Genomic DNA, 17,406 nt, shown 5'->3' on the forward strand with positions numbered 1-17,406 from the left:
TTTAGGAACTACAAGTAATCCTGCGTTCTGGGAGCGTAATGCTCTAGTTGGGTGATAGGGTAGTATGAGCTCCTGGAGATATGATGGTGCCTGACCATTAACAGCTTTGTAAGTTAGGAGAAGGATTTTAAACTCTATTCTTGATTTTACAGGGAGCCAGTGCAGAGAGGCCAATACAGGAGTAATATGATCTCTTTTCTTAGTTCCTGTCAGTACACGTGCTGCAGCATTCTGGACCAGCTGGAGACTCTTTAGAGACTTGTTAGGGCAGCCTGATAATAGAGAATTACAATAGTCCAGCCTGGAAGTAACAAATGCATGGACTAGCTTTTCTGCGTCTTTTTGAGACAGGATGGGCCTGATTTTTGCAATGTTACGTAGATGAAAAAATGCAGACCTTGAAATTTGTTTTATGTGGGAGTTGAAGGACATATCTTGATCAAAGATAACTCCCAGATTCCTGACGGTGGTGCTGGAGGCCAAGTTAATGCAATCCAAACTCGCTATATCATTAGATAATGCATCTCTAAGGTGTTTAGGACCAAGTACTATAACTTCGGTTTTATCTGAGAAACAGACTGAGAAAGTCTGTCCATCGCCAGTTCTGATGTGGTAGCTACGTGGTGTTTCAGCTGGTTGGATGACTGTTGCTGGTTTTCATGTGCCATCTCCTTGCTGGAAACTGATGGGTGCCCCGGCATGTAGCAGTGATAGGGGTTTTGTAGATCTGCTGTAGTGCTCTTTTTGGCGCTGTTGGCAGCTCTCTCTCCTTGCTCGTACAGTGTCCTGGGGGGTTACCTGAGGTCGTAGTTGTAGAGTTGTGTTGGGCAGGATGGAGCGCAGCCTGCGACTCATCAGGATTTGAGCTGGTGATTTGAGTCCATCAACTGGAGTGTTTCTGTACTCCAGCAGGCTGAGGTACGGGTCTCTCTTGTCCTCCTTGGCCTTGGTGAAGATCCGCTTTGCAGTCTGAACTGTCTTTTCTGCAAGGCCGTTGCTCTGCGGATAATGTGGGCTTGAGGTGACATGCTGGAATCCTCACGAGTCTGCAAACTGTTTAAACTCATGTGAGCGGTAGCATGGCCCGTTGTCACTAACCACTTTTTTTGGGATGCCATGCCTTGCAAATACTGCTTTCATTCTGTGAGTGACAGCAGTGGTGGTGATGTGTTGCAGGCATTCCACCTCAAAGTACCTGCTGAGGTAGTCACAGATAAAAATATAGTTCTCTGAGTTCCATGAAAATAGGTCTGTTCCTACAGTCTCCCACGGGTTCTCTGGGATCTCATGTGAAAGCATGGGCTCTTTTGTGTTGGCACTGCGATGTGTTTGGCAGATGTCACATTGTTTAACCATTTCCTCTATCTGCTGACTCATGCCTGGCCAAAACATAGCGTCCCGTGCTCTGTGCTTAATTTTCTCCACTCCAAAGTGTCCAGTGTGTATGCAGCGTAGCATATGAGGTCTGAGGCTGTGTGGAATGATTATCTTCTCACCTTTTAGAAGGATGCCATCAGCCTCAGTGATTTCATCACGGTGGTTCCGATATTCACTGACGTGTGGGTGACAGTTTTTTCTTGTCTCCGGCCAGCCTGACCAGATGACCTGCTTGAGAGTGGACAGTTGCTCGTCTTGAGCAGTTGCTGTTCTAATGTCGTTCATCCTGTCTGCGCTTACAGGTGCTGCACTGATCACTGTGTGTATCTGAGTCTCCATAGCTTCAGATAGTGAGCTGTCCTCATCATCCATGGACTTCCTGGACAACGCGTCAACCACCGGGATTTCCTTGCCCGGCTTGTGGATGAGAGTGATGCTGTATTTCTGCAGTGCCAGCATCATGCGCTGTAAACGTGGTGGTCGGAGTATGGCCTCCAGTGGTTTGTGGTCTGACTCCACAGTAACATTTCGCCCATCGAGGTACTCATGAAACCTCCTACACCCAAATAAGACTGCATACAGTTCCTTCTCTATTTGGGTGTAATTCTGCTCTGTCTTATTAAGCAGTTTTGATGCATATGTAACTGGCCTGCCTTCCTGCATGATGGTTGCACCCAGGCCATTTTTTGATGCATCTACTTGCAGTGTCACTTCTTTTCAGGATCAAAGTAGGCCAACACCGGCCCTGGCTCCGCTGTGATGATCTCCTTCATCTGCTGAAATGCACTCTTGTGTGTGTTGTTCCACTTGAATTCTGTGTCCTTCTTTAGTAGCTGTCTTAGTGGTGCTGTTACCTCAGATAGATTGGGAGCGAACCTAGCTAAGTAAGTCACCATACCAAGAACAGTGTCCAACTCTCCCTCACTTTTGGGCGGTGGCATCTCTCTGATTGCTTTCACCTTAAGTGGGTCTGGTTTTAGGCCGTCTGCTGTGAGCCTATGTCCAAAGTAGCTCACTTCAGGCACGCAGATGCGACACTTTTCAGGGTTCGGCTTCATCCCTCGCTCTCTGGTCCTGCTGAGCATTGTTCTGAGGTTGCGGTCGTGCTCCTCCTTTGTTTTTCCAAAAACAACGATGTAATCAACTATCCCAGCCACACCACTAAGGCCTTCATATGTCTCATCTACTCTCCTCTGAAACTCATCTTGGGCTGATACAATGCCAAAGGGTAGCCTGAGAAAGCGGTATCTACCAAACGTAGTGTTAAATGTGGTGAGTAGCAACGACTCCTCGCTTAACTTAGCCCAATAGCCAGATCTTGCATCTAAGATGCTGAAAAATTTTGCCCCTGCTAACTTGGATGTTACATCCTCAAGTGTGGGTAGGGGGTAATGTGGCTTCATTATTGCCTTATTTAAGGGTCTTGGGTCTAGGCATATTCTAAGCTTGCCTGTCTTTGGTTTCTCACATACTACTAGGGCATTAACCCACTGTGTAGGCTCAGTTACTTTACAGATTATGCCTTCCCTCTCTATGTTGTCTAACTCTGTTCTTAGACGATCTTTTAATGCAAATGGGACCCTGCGTGGTGGACAAACCACTGGTGCTACCTCTGCGTCAATAGTGAAACTACATTCACCTGGGAATGTGCCGATGCCTTTAAAAACATCTGCATACTCACTTAAAATGTTGTCTGACTGAGTGGTTCTCTCTTTCTCACTGCTGACGGCATATATTACTTTAATAATCCCTAGCGCTTTACATGCTCTGAAGCCTAGGATAGGGGGGCCATTACAGTTCACTACATAGAACTTCTGGATGGTTGACCTCTCTTTATACCTCCCTTCTATGTTGCAGTAACCTCTCACTTCAAGTGAGTGTCCCCCATAGCCTGTTAACCTATGATCTGGGGCTTTCAACTGTGTTTTGGGCATGAGTGTGGCAAAGGCAGTGGCAGGGATTATGCTGGCTTGAGCTCCAGTATCCAGCTTGAACTTCAGCTGTCGGTTCTGTGGTCCCAGTCCGATGTCTGCATATGCACTTTCCTAATCCTCTCCTTCTGCAGTAACAGTGTCCACATACCGTTCAGAATCATAGTCCTCATCGACCCCTTCAACGGTGTGTACAGTCTTGTATCTCACTCTATTCTGAGTCTGAGGCTTTGTTTTACACACTCTTGCATAGTGGTTGAACTTCATACATTGCTTGCCTTTTGCAGGGCATTCTGTTGTGTAGTTATGGTTTCCTCCACACATACTACAGGCTCTCTCCTGATTCTTCTGGTGGTCATTTGGCTTATTACTAGCACCTCTCCTGGCGCCTGGCTTTACAATCTTGTGGTGGACTGCATGCACTTGACATTCATTTGCAATAGCCTTTAACTGTGCTTGTGATAGTTCATGGGAGCGCGCTATATCTATTGCTTTCTCCAGCGTCAGCTCCGGTCCGTTGCTAAGCAACTTCTTTCGCACTCTAGGTGAGTTGGTGGCGAACACTATACTGTCCCTGACCATTTCAACACTGTTTGTGTAGCCACAGTCCTTCACAAGCAACTTCAATTCAGTCACAAAATGTTCAAAAGACTCACTGCTTCCTTGTGTCTTTTCATGAAACTTGTACCTGGCAAAGATGGGGTTTGCTTTAGGGGTGAGGTACTCCGTGAATCTGTCGTAATACGTTTTTAACGTCTTTGCCTCGTCAGCCGTTAGTGTCCAAGTGTTGCTGATGTCGCGTCCTTTATCACCGATCCACAGCAGAAGAAAGCTGCATTTCTCCTCTTCTGACTTTGCTTTAAGTGGTCCAGTAAACATGAGCTCGACATGTTGTTGAAATCTCTGCCATCCATCCATTAAATTGGTCGAGTCCCAATCCATTTTGGGGGTAGGAACACCAAAGGCTTCCATTTCTTCTTACCATTGTTTTTTTTTCTTTTCAGCGAAACACTTTCTCCGACACTTTCTCACGTCTTCCTTTCTCTTTGTTTTACGTGGCGGGTCCGTAGTCTAATGACTAATCTCTGACACCATGTTGTGATAGAGTACTCATGATGTGTTTATAATCTAACTTGTGCGACAAACCGGATACCTTCACTGCAACTCTGTAGCTGTCTGTAGCTCCGCTACTTTTTATTTCCAACAGTAATCATAGATATACATTTGTTACATTCTACTCCGGTACTGGAGTTTCAGAATAAAAGCATACATGGAACATCATAGAATATAACAACTAGCTGCCAAGTTTGTCATAATAGCAGTCAAGTAGTCTTTATGTAAGGAAGACAGAGAGAAGAGTAACAGTAAAAAAAATAAAAATTGTGTTTTGTAAAGCAGAGTTCAGGCACCCTACTGGGACATGTCCACTATGTAGGATCAGGATGCCATGACAACAGACGTAAACACATGATAGCCTCACATTGCATATTTTCGCACCTTATATCTATATCTGGCATGGTATATGAAGTTACATTTAACACTGGAACAGTGAACAACAGCATTTACACTACATCCTCTATTTTTAGTGGATGCAATTTTGCAACGAATTTGCAACACAAACTGGACCCAAAATGGGTAGCTTAAACACCACAGCCACACACACCATAGGACTCAGTTAGCAACTGGTGAGCGCTAGTTACAACGACTGGGTAGCCAACGACTAGGTAGCCAGTCGCTCACCAGTTGCTAACTGTTCACTCTCCTCTTATCAATATCAATATGGATTTTAAGTGTCCTCTTGGTTAAGCCAGTACAACCTATTTTGGAGGTCCTGCCAGGAGGCCATTTGTGACTGAGGGGATAGATGGGCTGGTACCATAATAGTTTCTCGTACATTAGGTCTCGTGCTGAGTAGCCAGCCAGTCGTTGTAACTAGCGCTGACACAGCACTGTGTAGAGAGCAATATGGTAACAACGTGAGAATACTCACTCTGTCGTAGTGAGAAGTAGTCCATTAATTTTATCATTTGGGATTGTCTGTTTGTAATAGGTACTTTTTCTGTCATCCCATGGGGGGAGGACGATGCAGCGGCATTTGTTTTGAGCCCTACAGCTTGGGAGATAACAGCTAACGGAGCTAATAGTTGACTTAGTTAGTCAACAGCTTACAGCTAATGGAGCTAATAGCTTACAGCAGTGCTTTGCATACAGCAAGACTGAGTTTCTGTTCAGAGGAACATGAAGTGTTCTATATACATCCGTGTACATTTTATCAATTAACCAGGTACAAGCAGTGACTTGGTGGAGGAGTGGCTTAAGGGCACAAAGACCTCAGTACAAAGGTGGAGACAACTGAGACTGAGACACAGAATTATTCCCAAATTCTATGACAAATTGAATTAGTCATTAATCTCTTTTTACAGTTAAGAGATAACTTTCCATTTTGTTTCAAACCTATTACTTTAGATTGATGTAAAACATAATTATTTATTTTGTCAACATTTTAATGGTTATTTTACACAACAACTACATGACAATTAAGTTTAAAATCGTCCCTTTTGATCGGTGATCAGTATCAGCTGATACTGCTTTCTGGTCTGTGATCTGTCCCAAAAATTCCGATCAGAGTACCCCTAGCCCAGCTGCATTGTTTTATTTACATATTTACTATGATTATTCATCCTAAAAAGTGGACTGGATTCCTGGAGGCAACTTTTCTGCAACCTGCTCAGTACCAATAATGAGTCTGTCCTATATTATATTATATTATATTATATATATATATATATATATATATATATATATATATATATATATATATATATTTTGACTGACTCTATCCAGGATTTTTACATCAATTGAGCCACTGTATGTTGGACAGAGAGCTACACTTAGTCTAGCTGAATTCTGCTATCATTGCCCTGTGCTCTGTTTTGAAAGTATTTGAGGCACCATCTGCAAAACAAAGGAAAGGTTGAATAATTTATTCATCTTTTAACTTCCTTCCTTTTCTAGCTGGCTAAATACAGAACCTTTTCATAAGCCTGCATTGTGTTCCCCTTGCTAGCATGTTCCATACGCTTTTTGTTTGACTGTTCCCGGCTGTTCAGAAAAGGAGCCCCCCCCCGTTGTGTTTTCAAATCTTTGTTGAACTGTACATTGCCAGCCTTTGTAGCCACATAGCACAACACCAGTTTCAGAAAGACTGGCTCATTATGTTTGGTAAGCCCATTCTCTCTTGCCATGCTCAACAGGACTCATTTCATCAATGCTTAAAAATTGAAAATAGCCATGCAAAGTGCATGGCAAAGGCAATTTTGTAAGGATTTATTCTGGAAGGCTCAAGGTTACATTAAGGTGAGTTCACATTATATTATTTTACCATTCATTTTCATGTACATTCTCTACAAGGTCTATATTATATATATTATATATGTCTACATATATCATCTGACCGACTGTCTTCAGTCAGATGATAACATGACAGATTAACTTAATGACAGATGTTTTATACTTCGGTCACATGATAACAGAACCCCAGTCCTTGACAACTGGAAATTCCATTTGCTGATGAAGGCAGAAGAAAGCTAAGGTAAAAAGGTCTAGAAGAAGCTAATTAGAGGACCTTGAGTTAAAAATATTTAGTAAAACTACTATAGGTCAAGAATGGACTTTCAGGCTGTTGGAACTAAGTCCCACAGCAGCATGCAGAGTGACCATGAAATGAACTACACAGAGGAAAAGTGGTGCTGATTAAGGGGTCTGAGCAAATAATCTTCTCTAAGTATTTACCTTAAGATACTGGTATTTGAAAGTAGAGTAAATGGATAGAAGCAACTTATGACTTGTAACATACACCAATCAGCCACAACATTAAAACACCTGCTTTATATTTTACAAGTTCCTCTTGTGTCGCCAGAAAAGGTCTGATCCATCGAGGCACAGACACAAGATTTCTGGGGGTGTCCTTTGGTGTCTGGCATTAGGATGTTGGCAGTGGATCCTTTAAGTCCTGTGGGTTGGGGGGGTGGGGCTTCCATGGATCAGATTTGTCCCAGCATGTCCCACAGATGCCCGATCGGATTGGGATCTAGGGAATTTGGGGGCCAGGTCGACACCTTGGGCTCTTTGTCATGTTCCTTGGCTTGTTCCTGAGCAGTTTTTATAGTGTGTCAGGGCCCACTGTCTTGCTGGGGGGGCACTGCAATCGGGGAATACTGTTGCCATGAGGGGGTGTACTTGGTCCACAATGGTGTTTGGATGGGTGCTGTGTGTCAAGTAGCATCCAGATGAATGTCGGGACCCAAGGTTTACCAGCAGAACATTGCATTGTAACAAGATAATCACTGTTACTCACATCACCTGTCAATGGTTTTAATGTTGTCGCTGATCGGCGTATAGTAATGATTGTCTCAGAAACATATGAGTTAGCTGTGGTGACATAGCTTTACTCTGCTACTATGCATTGACAGTGCCTATAAAAAATATTCACCCTCTTTGAATGTTTCCCCTTGTATTGCTTTTATAAACGGAATCGTGGTCAATAATATAATAATATATAATTTTTCTAGGTGCTGTATCGTAGGCTCTGAACTCTCTTGGATGAGAGGTGAAATGTCCAGTTGCCTACGATACAGTACCTAGATTTACCATGACCTGGATGACTGAGAACCTTCAACAACATAAATATATGATTTGGCTTTTTTGACCAAAAAAAAAAAAAATTACTAACAAAAACTTTCGAAAAACAGATTTCAACAAATGGATGACAATTAATTGAAAATATAGCATGTAAAATTGTGATTGTGAAGTGATTGCTTAAGTATTCATCCCCTTCAAGTCAGTATTTAGTAGATGCACCTTTGGCTGCAATCACAGCACTGAGTCTGTGTGGATAGGTCTCAATCAGGCTTGCACATCTGGAAACTGCAATTTTACTCCATTCTTCTTTGCAAAACTGGTCAAGCTATGTCAGTTTGCACAGGGATTGGGCATGGACAGCCCTTTTCAAGTCCAGCCACAAATTCTCTATTGGATTGAGGTCTGGGCTTTGACTCAGCCACTCCAGAACATTCACCTTGTCATTCAGCTTTCTCCATATGCTTCAAGTCATTGTCTTGCTTGAAAAAAAAATCTTCTCCAAAGCCTGAGTTTTCTTGCTGACGGATTTCCCTATATTTTCCTACATTCATTTTACCCTCTACCTTACAAGCCTTCCATGGCATGCTGCCAAGAATCATCCCCACAGCATGATGCTGCCACCATCGTGCTTTATGGTGGGGATGGTGTGTTTGTGGTGATGCACAGTGTTTGGTGTCTGCCAATGTAGCATCTGAGCTGCTGGCCAAAAAGCTAAATTTTGGTCTCATCAGACCAAAGAACTTTCTTCCAGTTGACCTTGGAGTCCACCCACATGCCTTTGGATGAAGTCCAGTCAAGCTTTCTTGAACAGTGACTTTGTCTTTGCCACTCTCATAAAGCTTTGACTGGTGAAGAACCTGTGCAGCAGTTGTTGTATGCAGAGTCTCTCCCATCTCAGCTTTTTATCTCATAGGTGTCCTGGTGGCCTCCCTCACTATTCTCCTTCTTGCATGGTCACTCAGTTTGTGAGGACAGCCTGCTCTCGGCAGATCTACATGTGCCATATTCCTTCCGTTTCTTAATGATGGATTTAACTGAACTCTAGGGGATGTTCAGTGACTTGGAAATGTGTTTGTATCTGTCCCGATTTATACTTTTCAATAACACAGAGTTGCTTGGAATGTTCTTTTGTCTTCATGGTGTAATTGTAGCCAGAAATGCTGACTAACCAGTGACTCGACCTTTCAGACACCTGTGTCTTTATACTGCAATCACTTGAGACACATTCACTGCACTCAGGTGATCTTCATTTCACTAATTGTGAGACTACTGCTGCCTTCATGTGCTATGGTACAGATGGTATTTTCCACTTGTGATCTGGTATTTACCAGTGCGTTGTGTTCATGTGCTTTTGTTGTTGTACAGAGAAAATAAGCTCCTATTGACATCTGCTAGCATCTGCTCTGGGGAGGTAAAACCAAACCATAACGGTATTTTAAAAACTGACAACGAGTGTTAACTCATCATATTACAATTGTCAATGGAGCAACACTTTATAGGCTCCAAAAACTATCCACTAACAGTAGCAAAACACGTTTAGTAGTGTACATTGCTTACCATTCACAAATCTTTCGTTGCTCGCCGCCATGTTGAAAAGGTGACAGGTTATCTCATCTCGGCAACTCTGGCATCAAAAAATTCTACGAGTTGCCCAGTGGAAAAAACCACATGAGAGGGTGTTCATGTGCACTTTTCACGTCGTCTTTTGGTATTTACCATAAATACCATAGCACATGAAGGCAGCATACTAGCACCATAGGCTGGACCTCTGTTGAATTGGGTCAGTCACTTTTAAGGGGTGAATACTTCTAATAATCACTAATATCTATAATAATACTAATATCACTTCTTTTACAGTCTATATTTTAATTGATTGACATTCCTTTGTAGAAATTAGGTAGGTTTTTTTTTTAAATGTTTTGTCAAAAAAGCCAAATTATATTGACCATGATTCCATTTATAAAAGCATTTAAAGGGGACACATCCAAGGATGAATACTTTTTATGGGCACTTTAAATTCTGTATGCTGATGGTGCTGGGTGGCAGACTCATCGTTAAAGCGTCATGTAGATGTGTAGGAAAATATGAGGTTCACAGATGATATTCAGATTATTTGATTTTAAAAACATTACATTCGGCTGGACTTGTTTTCACTAGCAAGGATCATGCCAGAAGAATGTGAGTTTAAAGGTTTAATTCAATGAGGGCAAATTGGTTGTTGAGGATGGATTAATAGGTGTGAGGAAGGGAATAAATGTGAGAGAAGAAATTGTCTGTTTAGGCCACTCTAGAATGTATATATAGGCAACTGAGGGGAGGAGAAGGCTCAGTGTGTTGGGATCCATTTTGGTAGTTAAGCCATCCAAGTACTGGCCTCGGACACTACCTGGAATAGGAGAGTTTTTTTTTTTTGTTTTTTTTTAAACCTTTATTTAATCTCGAGAATCATTGAGAGCAAGCCCTCATTTTCAATGATGTCGAGAGTACAAGTCAGATATTTACAACACAAAATACAAATAAGACAACAACAACACAGCATAAGTTAAAAGAAGGAAAGAACACAGAAGACAGTTTCATCCATTTAAAAAACAATTACATTCATATACAGAGGAGTTTGTTATCATAGTTTTAAATTGACCCAGAGACACAAGTGTCTGTAGTTTTAATGTTAGTTGTAAATGATTCCAGGTGGATGCTGCAGAGAAACTAAAAGCAGTTCTACCAAATGAGGTGTTTGTCCGTGGAATTTTGAGTGTCAACCAGTTACTTGAGCGAGTTGAGAATGGAGTATGAGACTGGTTTAGCAAGGAAGTAATATATGACGGCATTTTTCCAATTAAAGCTTTATAAATAAATAAGAGCCAATGCCTGTCCCGTCTTTAAGCTAGAGGGACCCAGCCCACCTTCTTATATAAAACACAATGATGAGTCAAATAGCTGTTACCAGTAATGAATCTAATCGCAGAATGGTAAATGGGGTTCAGGGCAGCAAGTGTGGAGGCAGAGGCATTCCTATAAATGACATCACCATAATCTAAAACAGATAAGAATACGGCTTCTACGATCCGTTTTCTGCTGGACAATGGGAAGTTGGTTCTGTGTCTGTAAAGGAAACCGATTTTTTGTATTAACTTGTTTGACAGAGTATCAATGTGATATTTGAAGGTGAGTTTTTGATCTAACCAGATACCCAGATATTTATATTCAGAGACTCTTTCAATACTGTGTCCTGTGAGAGTGGTGATAAATAACCCATGGTCATTAATGTCTTTAACTTTAGAGAATAGCATGTATTTGGTCTTATTTGAGTTGAGAACTAGTTTCAGATGAGATAAGGTATACTGCAATTGATCGAATGCTTGTTGAAGGGTTTGAATGGCTGAATGTGCAGTGTCAGCAGAGCAGTACAGAATTGTATCATCTGCATAAAGATGGGCATTGCAATTTGTTATGTTGGACGTAATGTTATTGATGTATATTGTTAACAAAACAGGACCCAGTATTGAACCTTGTGGGACTCCCTTTGATAGTGTTAAATATGTAGAACGGCTGTTTCCTAGAACAACACATTGCTTTCTTTGTGCCAGATAATCATGAAACCATTTACAGGAGTCAGAGTCAAAACCCACCTCACTTAATCTCCGAAGGAGCAAGGAATGGTCGACAGTATCAAAGGCTTTTGATAGGTCTACAAATAGTGCAGCACAATATTTTTCTTCATCAAGTGAGGATACAATATCATTTGTAACAGAGGTAATGGCAGTGATGGTACTGTGATTGGTTCTGAAGCCGGATTGGCGTGGATTTAAGACCTGGTTTTTGTGGAGAAACACTTTAATCTGATTATAAACAGATGATTCTAAAACTTTTGCAAGACAGGACAGTTTAGAAATAGGTCGGTAATTATTAACATCTGATTTATCCCCACCCTTATGTAATGGGACTACATGTGCAGTTTTCCATGCTTGGGGGAAGGTCTTTGTTGGGAGAGGTATGTGCAGGATTGAATACAAGAGGGTGAATGGATGTGAATGGCGATCGGCAGAGGCAGGGTTGAGGTACATAGATAAATGGATGATCAAGAGGGTAAGAGAAAGGGAGTGTGGATTAATTACTTAATTTAATTTGTTTTTCCAACAACTTCCCTATCATTGTTGATGGTTCACAACATCTAAAGTGGGTTATAGTTGGATGTTTTTTTTTCTGCCTTCAAAGATGGACAAGAAAGAAAATGTCTGTTCAAACCACTGAAACACAATATTGGTAACACTTAATACACCATCTTTTATTTTTTTCTCTAAGGTTAAGCCATGGGTGATTGGTCCATACTTGGTCGCTTCCTGTCTGAGGTCCAGAACCATTCTACAGTGATAGGAAAGATCTGGCTCACTATGCTGCTCATTTTCCGTATCCTGCTGGTGGCCTTGGTCGGTGACGCTGTGTACAGTGACGAGCAGTCCAAGTTCACCTGTAACACTCAGCAGCCAGGATGCAACAATGTCTGCTACGACACCTTTGCTCCTGTCTCGCATCTACGGTTCTGGGTCTTCCAAATTGTGCTAGTCTCTACTCCATCCATCTTCTATATAGTTTTTGTTCTGCATAAGATTGCCAAGGATGAGAAGTTGGATGGTCAAAAGGCACAAGTAGCACAGAGGCCTCCCAGACAGATATGTCAGCACATGGGAAAGGATTGCATGGAAGCAATGAGGGGTGGCATGCCTACCTACTGTCCTCGCTACAGGGAGGAATGGGATGCAAAGGACAGGGAAGGTGTAGAACAAAGCTTTTTGGAGGAGGATTATGGCGAGGTAGGAGAAGACCCCACCCAGCAGTCCAACCAGGTTCTGCTCATCTACATTCTTCACGTGTTACTACGATCAGTCATGGAAATAACATTCCTGGTAGGCCAGTACTTCTTATTTGGGTTTGAGGTGCCTCACCTGTATCGCTGTGAGACCTATCCTTGCCCTACTCGTACAGACTGCTTTGTATCTCGTGCCACTGAAAAAACCATCTTCCTGAACTTCATGTTCAGCATCAGCTTGGGGTGCTTTGTGCTCAACATTGCAGAGCTCCACTATTTGGGCTGGATCTACATTTTCCGCATCCTCTGCTCAGCGTGCTCCAATTGCTGCAGTCAGGAGAGGGACACCATCAGACTCTACTCAAACCACAACCCACTTCTTCTACAGCTAAGGCATTCTCTGAGGGGCCAACTGGTTTTGCAGACCCCAGCCGACATGTCCCCAGAGAAGACTGGAGGCCTGCTCACACATGCACCAGCTATCTCCTTCGAGACAGACTCAACTGTAGAATGCACCTCCAAGAGAAGCCCAGAAAGCAGAGATAGAGTCAAGGTCAAGCTGGCCAACATGGCCAGGCTGGGACGAACTAAGAAGTCTTGGCTATGAGAGTGATATTTTTCTGTAATGCTATTATATTTTTGATAACATGATGATAACATGACACATACCATACATGCAATTGTAAACATAGACACTTTACAAACTTTAAAACATTGTGGTCAAAATTGCTACCTGGAATTTCTAATGCAATGCAAGAATTTGAAGCAGGGTGGTGAGGGTTGTTATATCAGGAGACAACAAGATGGAGCTATTTATTTAGCTTTGTCATATGTGCACAATGCATGGCAATTGTATATTTATTTTCATAATGATTATTGTTTTGAGTGCCAATTAAACAAATAGTAAGTCAACTTAAACAAAACAATCTGCACAGAGGAAGAAGAAGCTCAAGTGCTCTCTGTCTCTTTTTCATTTTGTCCTTCAAAACCTTTATCCTTTGTAATTACATTTATATTGGCTAACGCTCAGCCTCATGATTTATGGCCAATGCCAGCCTTCATTGCTAGTGTACAAAGAACAGTGCCCTTTATATAGTGAGGTGGAATGTTGTCAATTCAGACTGAGTTTGAAGAAGACCAGCCAGCTCCAAAACGAGCCCATCAGCAGCCAACCACAGGACCAGCCCATCAGTGGCCAGCCACAGGATCAGGGGTCTCATTTATAAAACACTGGTAGGATCCATACTAAAAGTGTATGTGCGCCCAAAAGCCAAAAATGGAGTGCGGCAAAAAATATTCAGATTTATAAAACCTGGTGCACACCCAACAATGCGCAATTTACTTTTATAAATCCCAAATCAACCTGGAAATGTGCGCACATGGATCCGCCTCATATATGTTGATATATGATCGATGTTTTTTTATAGTAAACCAACCTCGGTGTTTGTTGGTGAGGTGGATGGTACAAAGCACATATTGTATACGTTCATTCACGTTGTCCACTAGCAATGCGAGGACAGTGACAGTCTGTGCAGTCCATGCAGCGTTACGCATTAGTGTCACCACAGTATTTCTATCTTTACAGCAATCTGACAGTTCCACTTGACAAAACGATCGTGACTATCAGTGTTATTCCTCACACCAGGATATCATTTGAAAGTGGAAGTTTGATACATGAACAGTTTATGAAACATTTTTAATTTACACAATCCATATGTGCTGGTTGTGAAAATTTACCGGGTGAGGTGGAGAAGGCAGTGTGTGTCAGGCAGCCAAGGCACTGTCTCCAGTGCGCTCCGTGATCGCACAGTCGATGGGTGTTCACTGCAGCGATTTACACACAACTAGGCTCTATGAAAACTAAAAATCGTACTTATGTTTTATGTGTACCATTTTCATTCTTTGATGATATATGAAGTAATCTTGGATTTCTACAATCGATGATAATTTCGTAATCAGACAGTCTGGCCCTCTCCACTGCACTCCGGGGGAGGGAAAGTGATGGTGAGACAGCGCTGAGGAAATATGACCTCAGATTTGAGTTAACTTAAATCTTTTACATTTAAAAGTTGTTTTAATAGTTCACTACATGCACAAGAACAAATGATACTGCTGGTTTGAATGTTTATAATAACGTGGATCTATAAATAACTTTTGATGTGAAGTGAAATCAATTGTGAGATGTATCACTATGCACAGAATAATGCCTCTCACGTTTAATTTCTACAATCTGCTCCAATTCACCAACTCACCGTTTGTGTCGCCAATTCCCCTTGCCTCCAAAATGTCTGTATGCATGGGTCAGACTTGGCTTACAGGTGCGCACAGTCTCCCGTCAAGTTTGTTTTTATAGATCACAACTTTTGCGTGGGAAGTGGCGTACGCGTCTTTCAGGCCCAATTTTGCTTAAGCAAGCTTTATAAAAGACCCCAGCGCCTCAGCAGCCAACCACAGGACCAGCCAATCAGCAGCCAGCCACTATGCCCATCTCTGGCTCTACTGGCAGAAACACTATCTGTTCAATGGGGCTTGTGTTATATACCGACATGAATGTGTTCAATTTCAAATTAAGTTCAAAGAAATAAACATCAATAGTGATGAACAACCTTGTTTCATTTATATTTGTTCAAGGTAAACATGTTTTTTTTTCCCCATTCATATCTTGATTATTATGGATTTCTCCATTTTATTACATTTTAATCGCAAAAAAGAAATAGCACTTTTACTCATAAATGTGATCTAACAGGAAAATAACAAATTTACCATATATGCTGTCTATATTGTAATTGCGATAAAGTAGACATATTTTAAGTATTTTTACATAAATTATTTTGGCTGTATTGATTAAAAAACCCAATAATGCAATGGGTCCACATTGGTTGAGTAACAAAAACAAGACCACCACATAAGGATTAACTTTGCCTCAACTTTCCCAAACCAACGACCCAACATTCGCACCTACTCCAGATTAGTTCTTCCCCAGCTGTGTGGAGGTAAGAAAGCAGGTGGACTTTAAACTTTTTCTTTGTCTAAAGAATGGAAAAGTTTTCTGTATGAGGATACATGTAATTTACAACCACACAAATCTTAAAAGTTTGGGTTTTGTACAATGGTGCCTAGCATTGTTTTTTGCATACCTTGTATTGCATGCAAAATTGGCTTTTGAGAATATTATCTCATATGTGGCACATGAATAGTGTATTAAGCTTTGATTGTCTCTGCCTGTATTAAAACACAAAAAACACTTTGTTAACTAACATGTTTCTAGAGACCATGGAATTCCACTAATGGTGCCTTTTGGTTTTGATTTTTTTTTTTTTTTTTTTAAAGAAAGTGTGCTGTGATTATGGAGTCTGGAGTGCACCACTAGAATTATAGATTCTCAGAGTGATATTTATTCAAACTCCAAAATTCTTGGCCCCCATCTCGGCTCCATATTTGAGGAATATCTTTTTTGTTTTGCTGTGTATATTTGTGTTCTACCATTTATCCATAGCAAAGTTCTATATATTTCCAGTATCTAGTAACTTGAAAAAAGCTGTGTTCAGTTAAAACCTGAGTACAAAGACATTCTAAAATGTTCTCTCTTTTCACACAAAATTATTCAAAACTACTGGCTACTGATAGAAACTTTGTTTTGTCATACTTTATATTTTTTAATACAGTAACACTGTTTTTAAAAGGGGAGCTCTAGTTGTTACTTTGCAGGTTGCATTTGGCTGTCATTAACTGATGACTCAACAGAAGTTGTCCACACTCCCACAACTAAACAAAAACATCAGTTTGTACCAAAATCCCTATGTAGTTCTGTCTGTTTCAAATGTCACCCTGCTGCTTCTGCTGTGTTATATTATCAAAGACGATTGCACAACAAAATGTGCAAATGTGTATTTAGAAAGTGGGGAAGATAGATAGATAGATAATTTTTAGGACCCAAATGTAGAGAACGGAGACAGGAAGTCAGTGAGTAAAGGATTTATTTTACAAACCAATTTCTGGAGGGTAATGTGGAGGAGACCAGGCAGGCAGGCAGGCAGGCAGGCAAGCAGGGTTGATGGAGCCGGCGGGGAGGAACTCAGGAGAGCAGGCGAGCAGGAAGCAGAGCAGAAAGGCGCTGGAGGTTTCTGCAGACGAGCTGACAAGGATATAAGCATAAGCACAAAAGCACTTGCAGAAACAAGAAATACTTTTACTGCCATCTAGAAATAATGACGAGTGGCACAACGTAGTCACCATACGGGACGTCGACGACGAATCTAGCGCCGAAGTGGTGGAGAGACCAGGTAGATAAAGCCAGAGGGTGATGAGTTGATCAGATGCAGGTGCACCACTCTGCTGCTGCTGCCACGCCCCCCCCCCCCCCCCCCCAGGCCTATTACCGATCGCATGACGGATGCAAGTGGAATTGTAACACGAATACTTTATTTGCAGTATAAAAACAATCTAATGATATTAAACATAACACACACAGATTAGTCAGTCAGTAGAGTGTATTGAAGTACATATGCTCACACATACTATGCATACTCATACTCACACACTATGATTTTTCAACAATCAAAACTACTGTGTGTGTGTGTGTGTGTGTTTAATGATAAGTGTAAAAGAGCTGTATGATTTAAAGGTTGCATGTGGTGGAGGATGAAGGGG

General features: G+C 41.6%; 1 protein-coding gene across 1 annotated transcript; it reads left to right on the forward strand.

Annotated features, from left to right (window-relative positions):
• The first annotated feature begins 12,257 nt into the window (after positions 1–12,257).
• LOC311256156 (gap junction delta-2 protein-like) lies at positions 12,258–15,290 on the forward strand. The gene has a single exon (XM_084350998.1). The coding sequence runs from the start codon at positions 12,260–12,262 to the stop codon at positions 13,361–13,363; it is 1,104 nt and encodes a 367-aa protein (XP_084207124.1). The 5' UTR covers positions 12,258–12,259; the 3' UTR covers positions 13,364–15,290.
• The last annotated feature ends 2,116 nt before the right edge of the window (positions 15,291–17,406 follow it).

The sequence above is a fragment of the Pagrus pagrus genome (assembly GCF_965226575.1).
Source record: "Pagrus pagrus genome assembly, chromosome: 4".
Lineage (NCBI taxonomy): Eukaryota > Metazoa > Chordata > Actinopteri > Spariformes > Sparidae > Pagrus > Pagrus pagrus.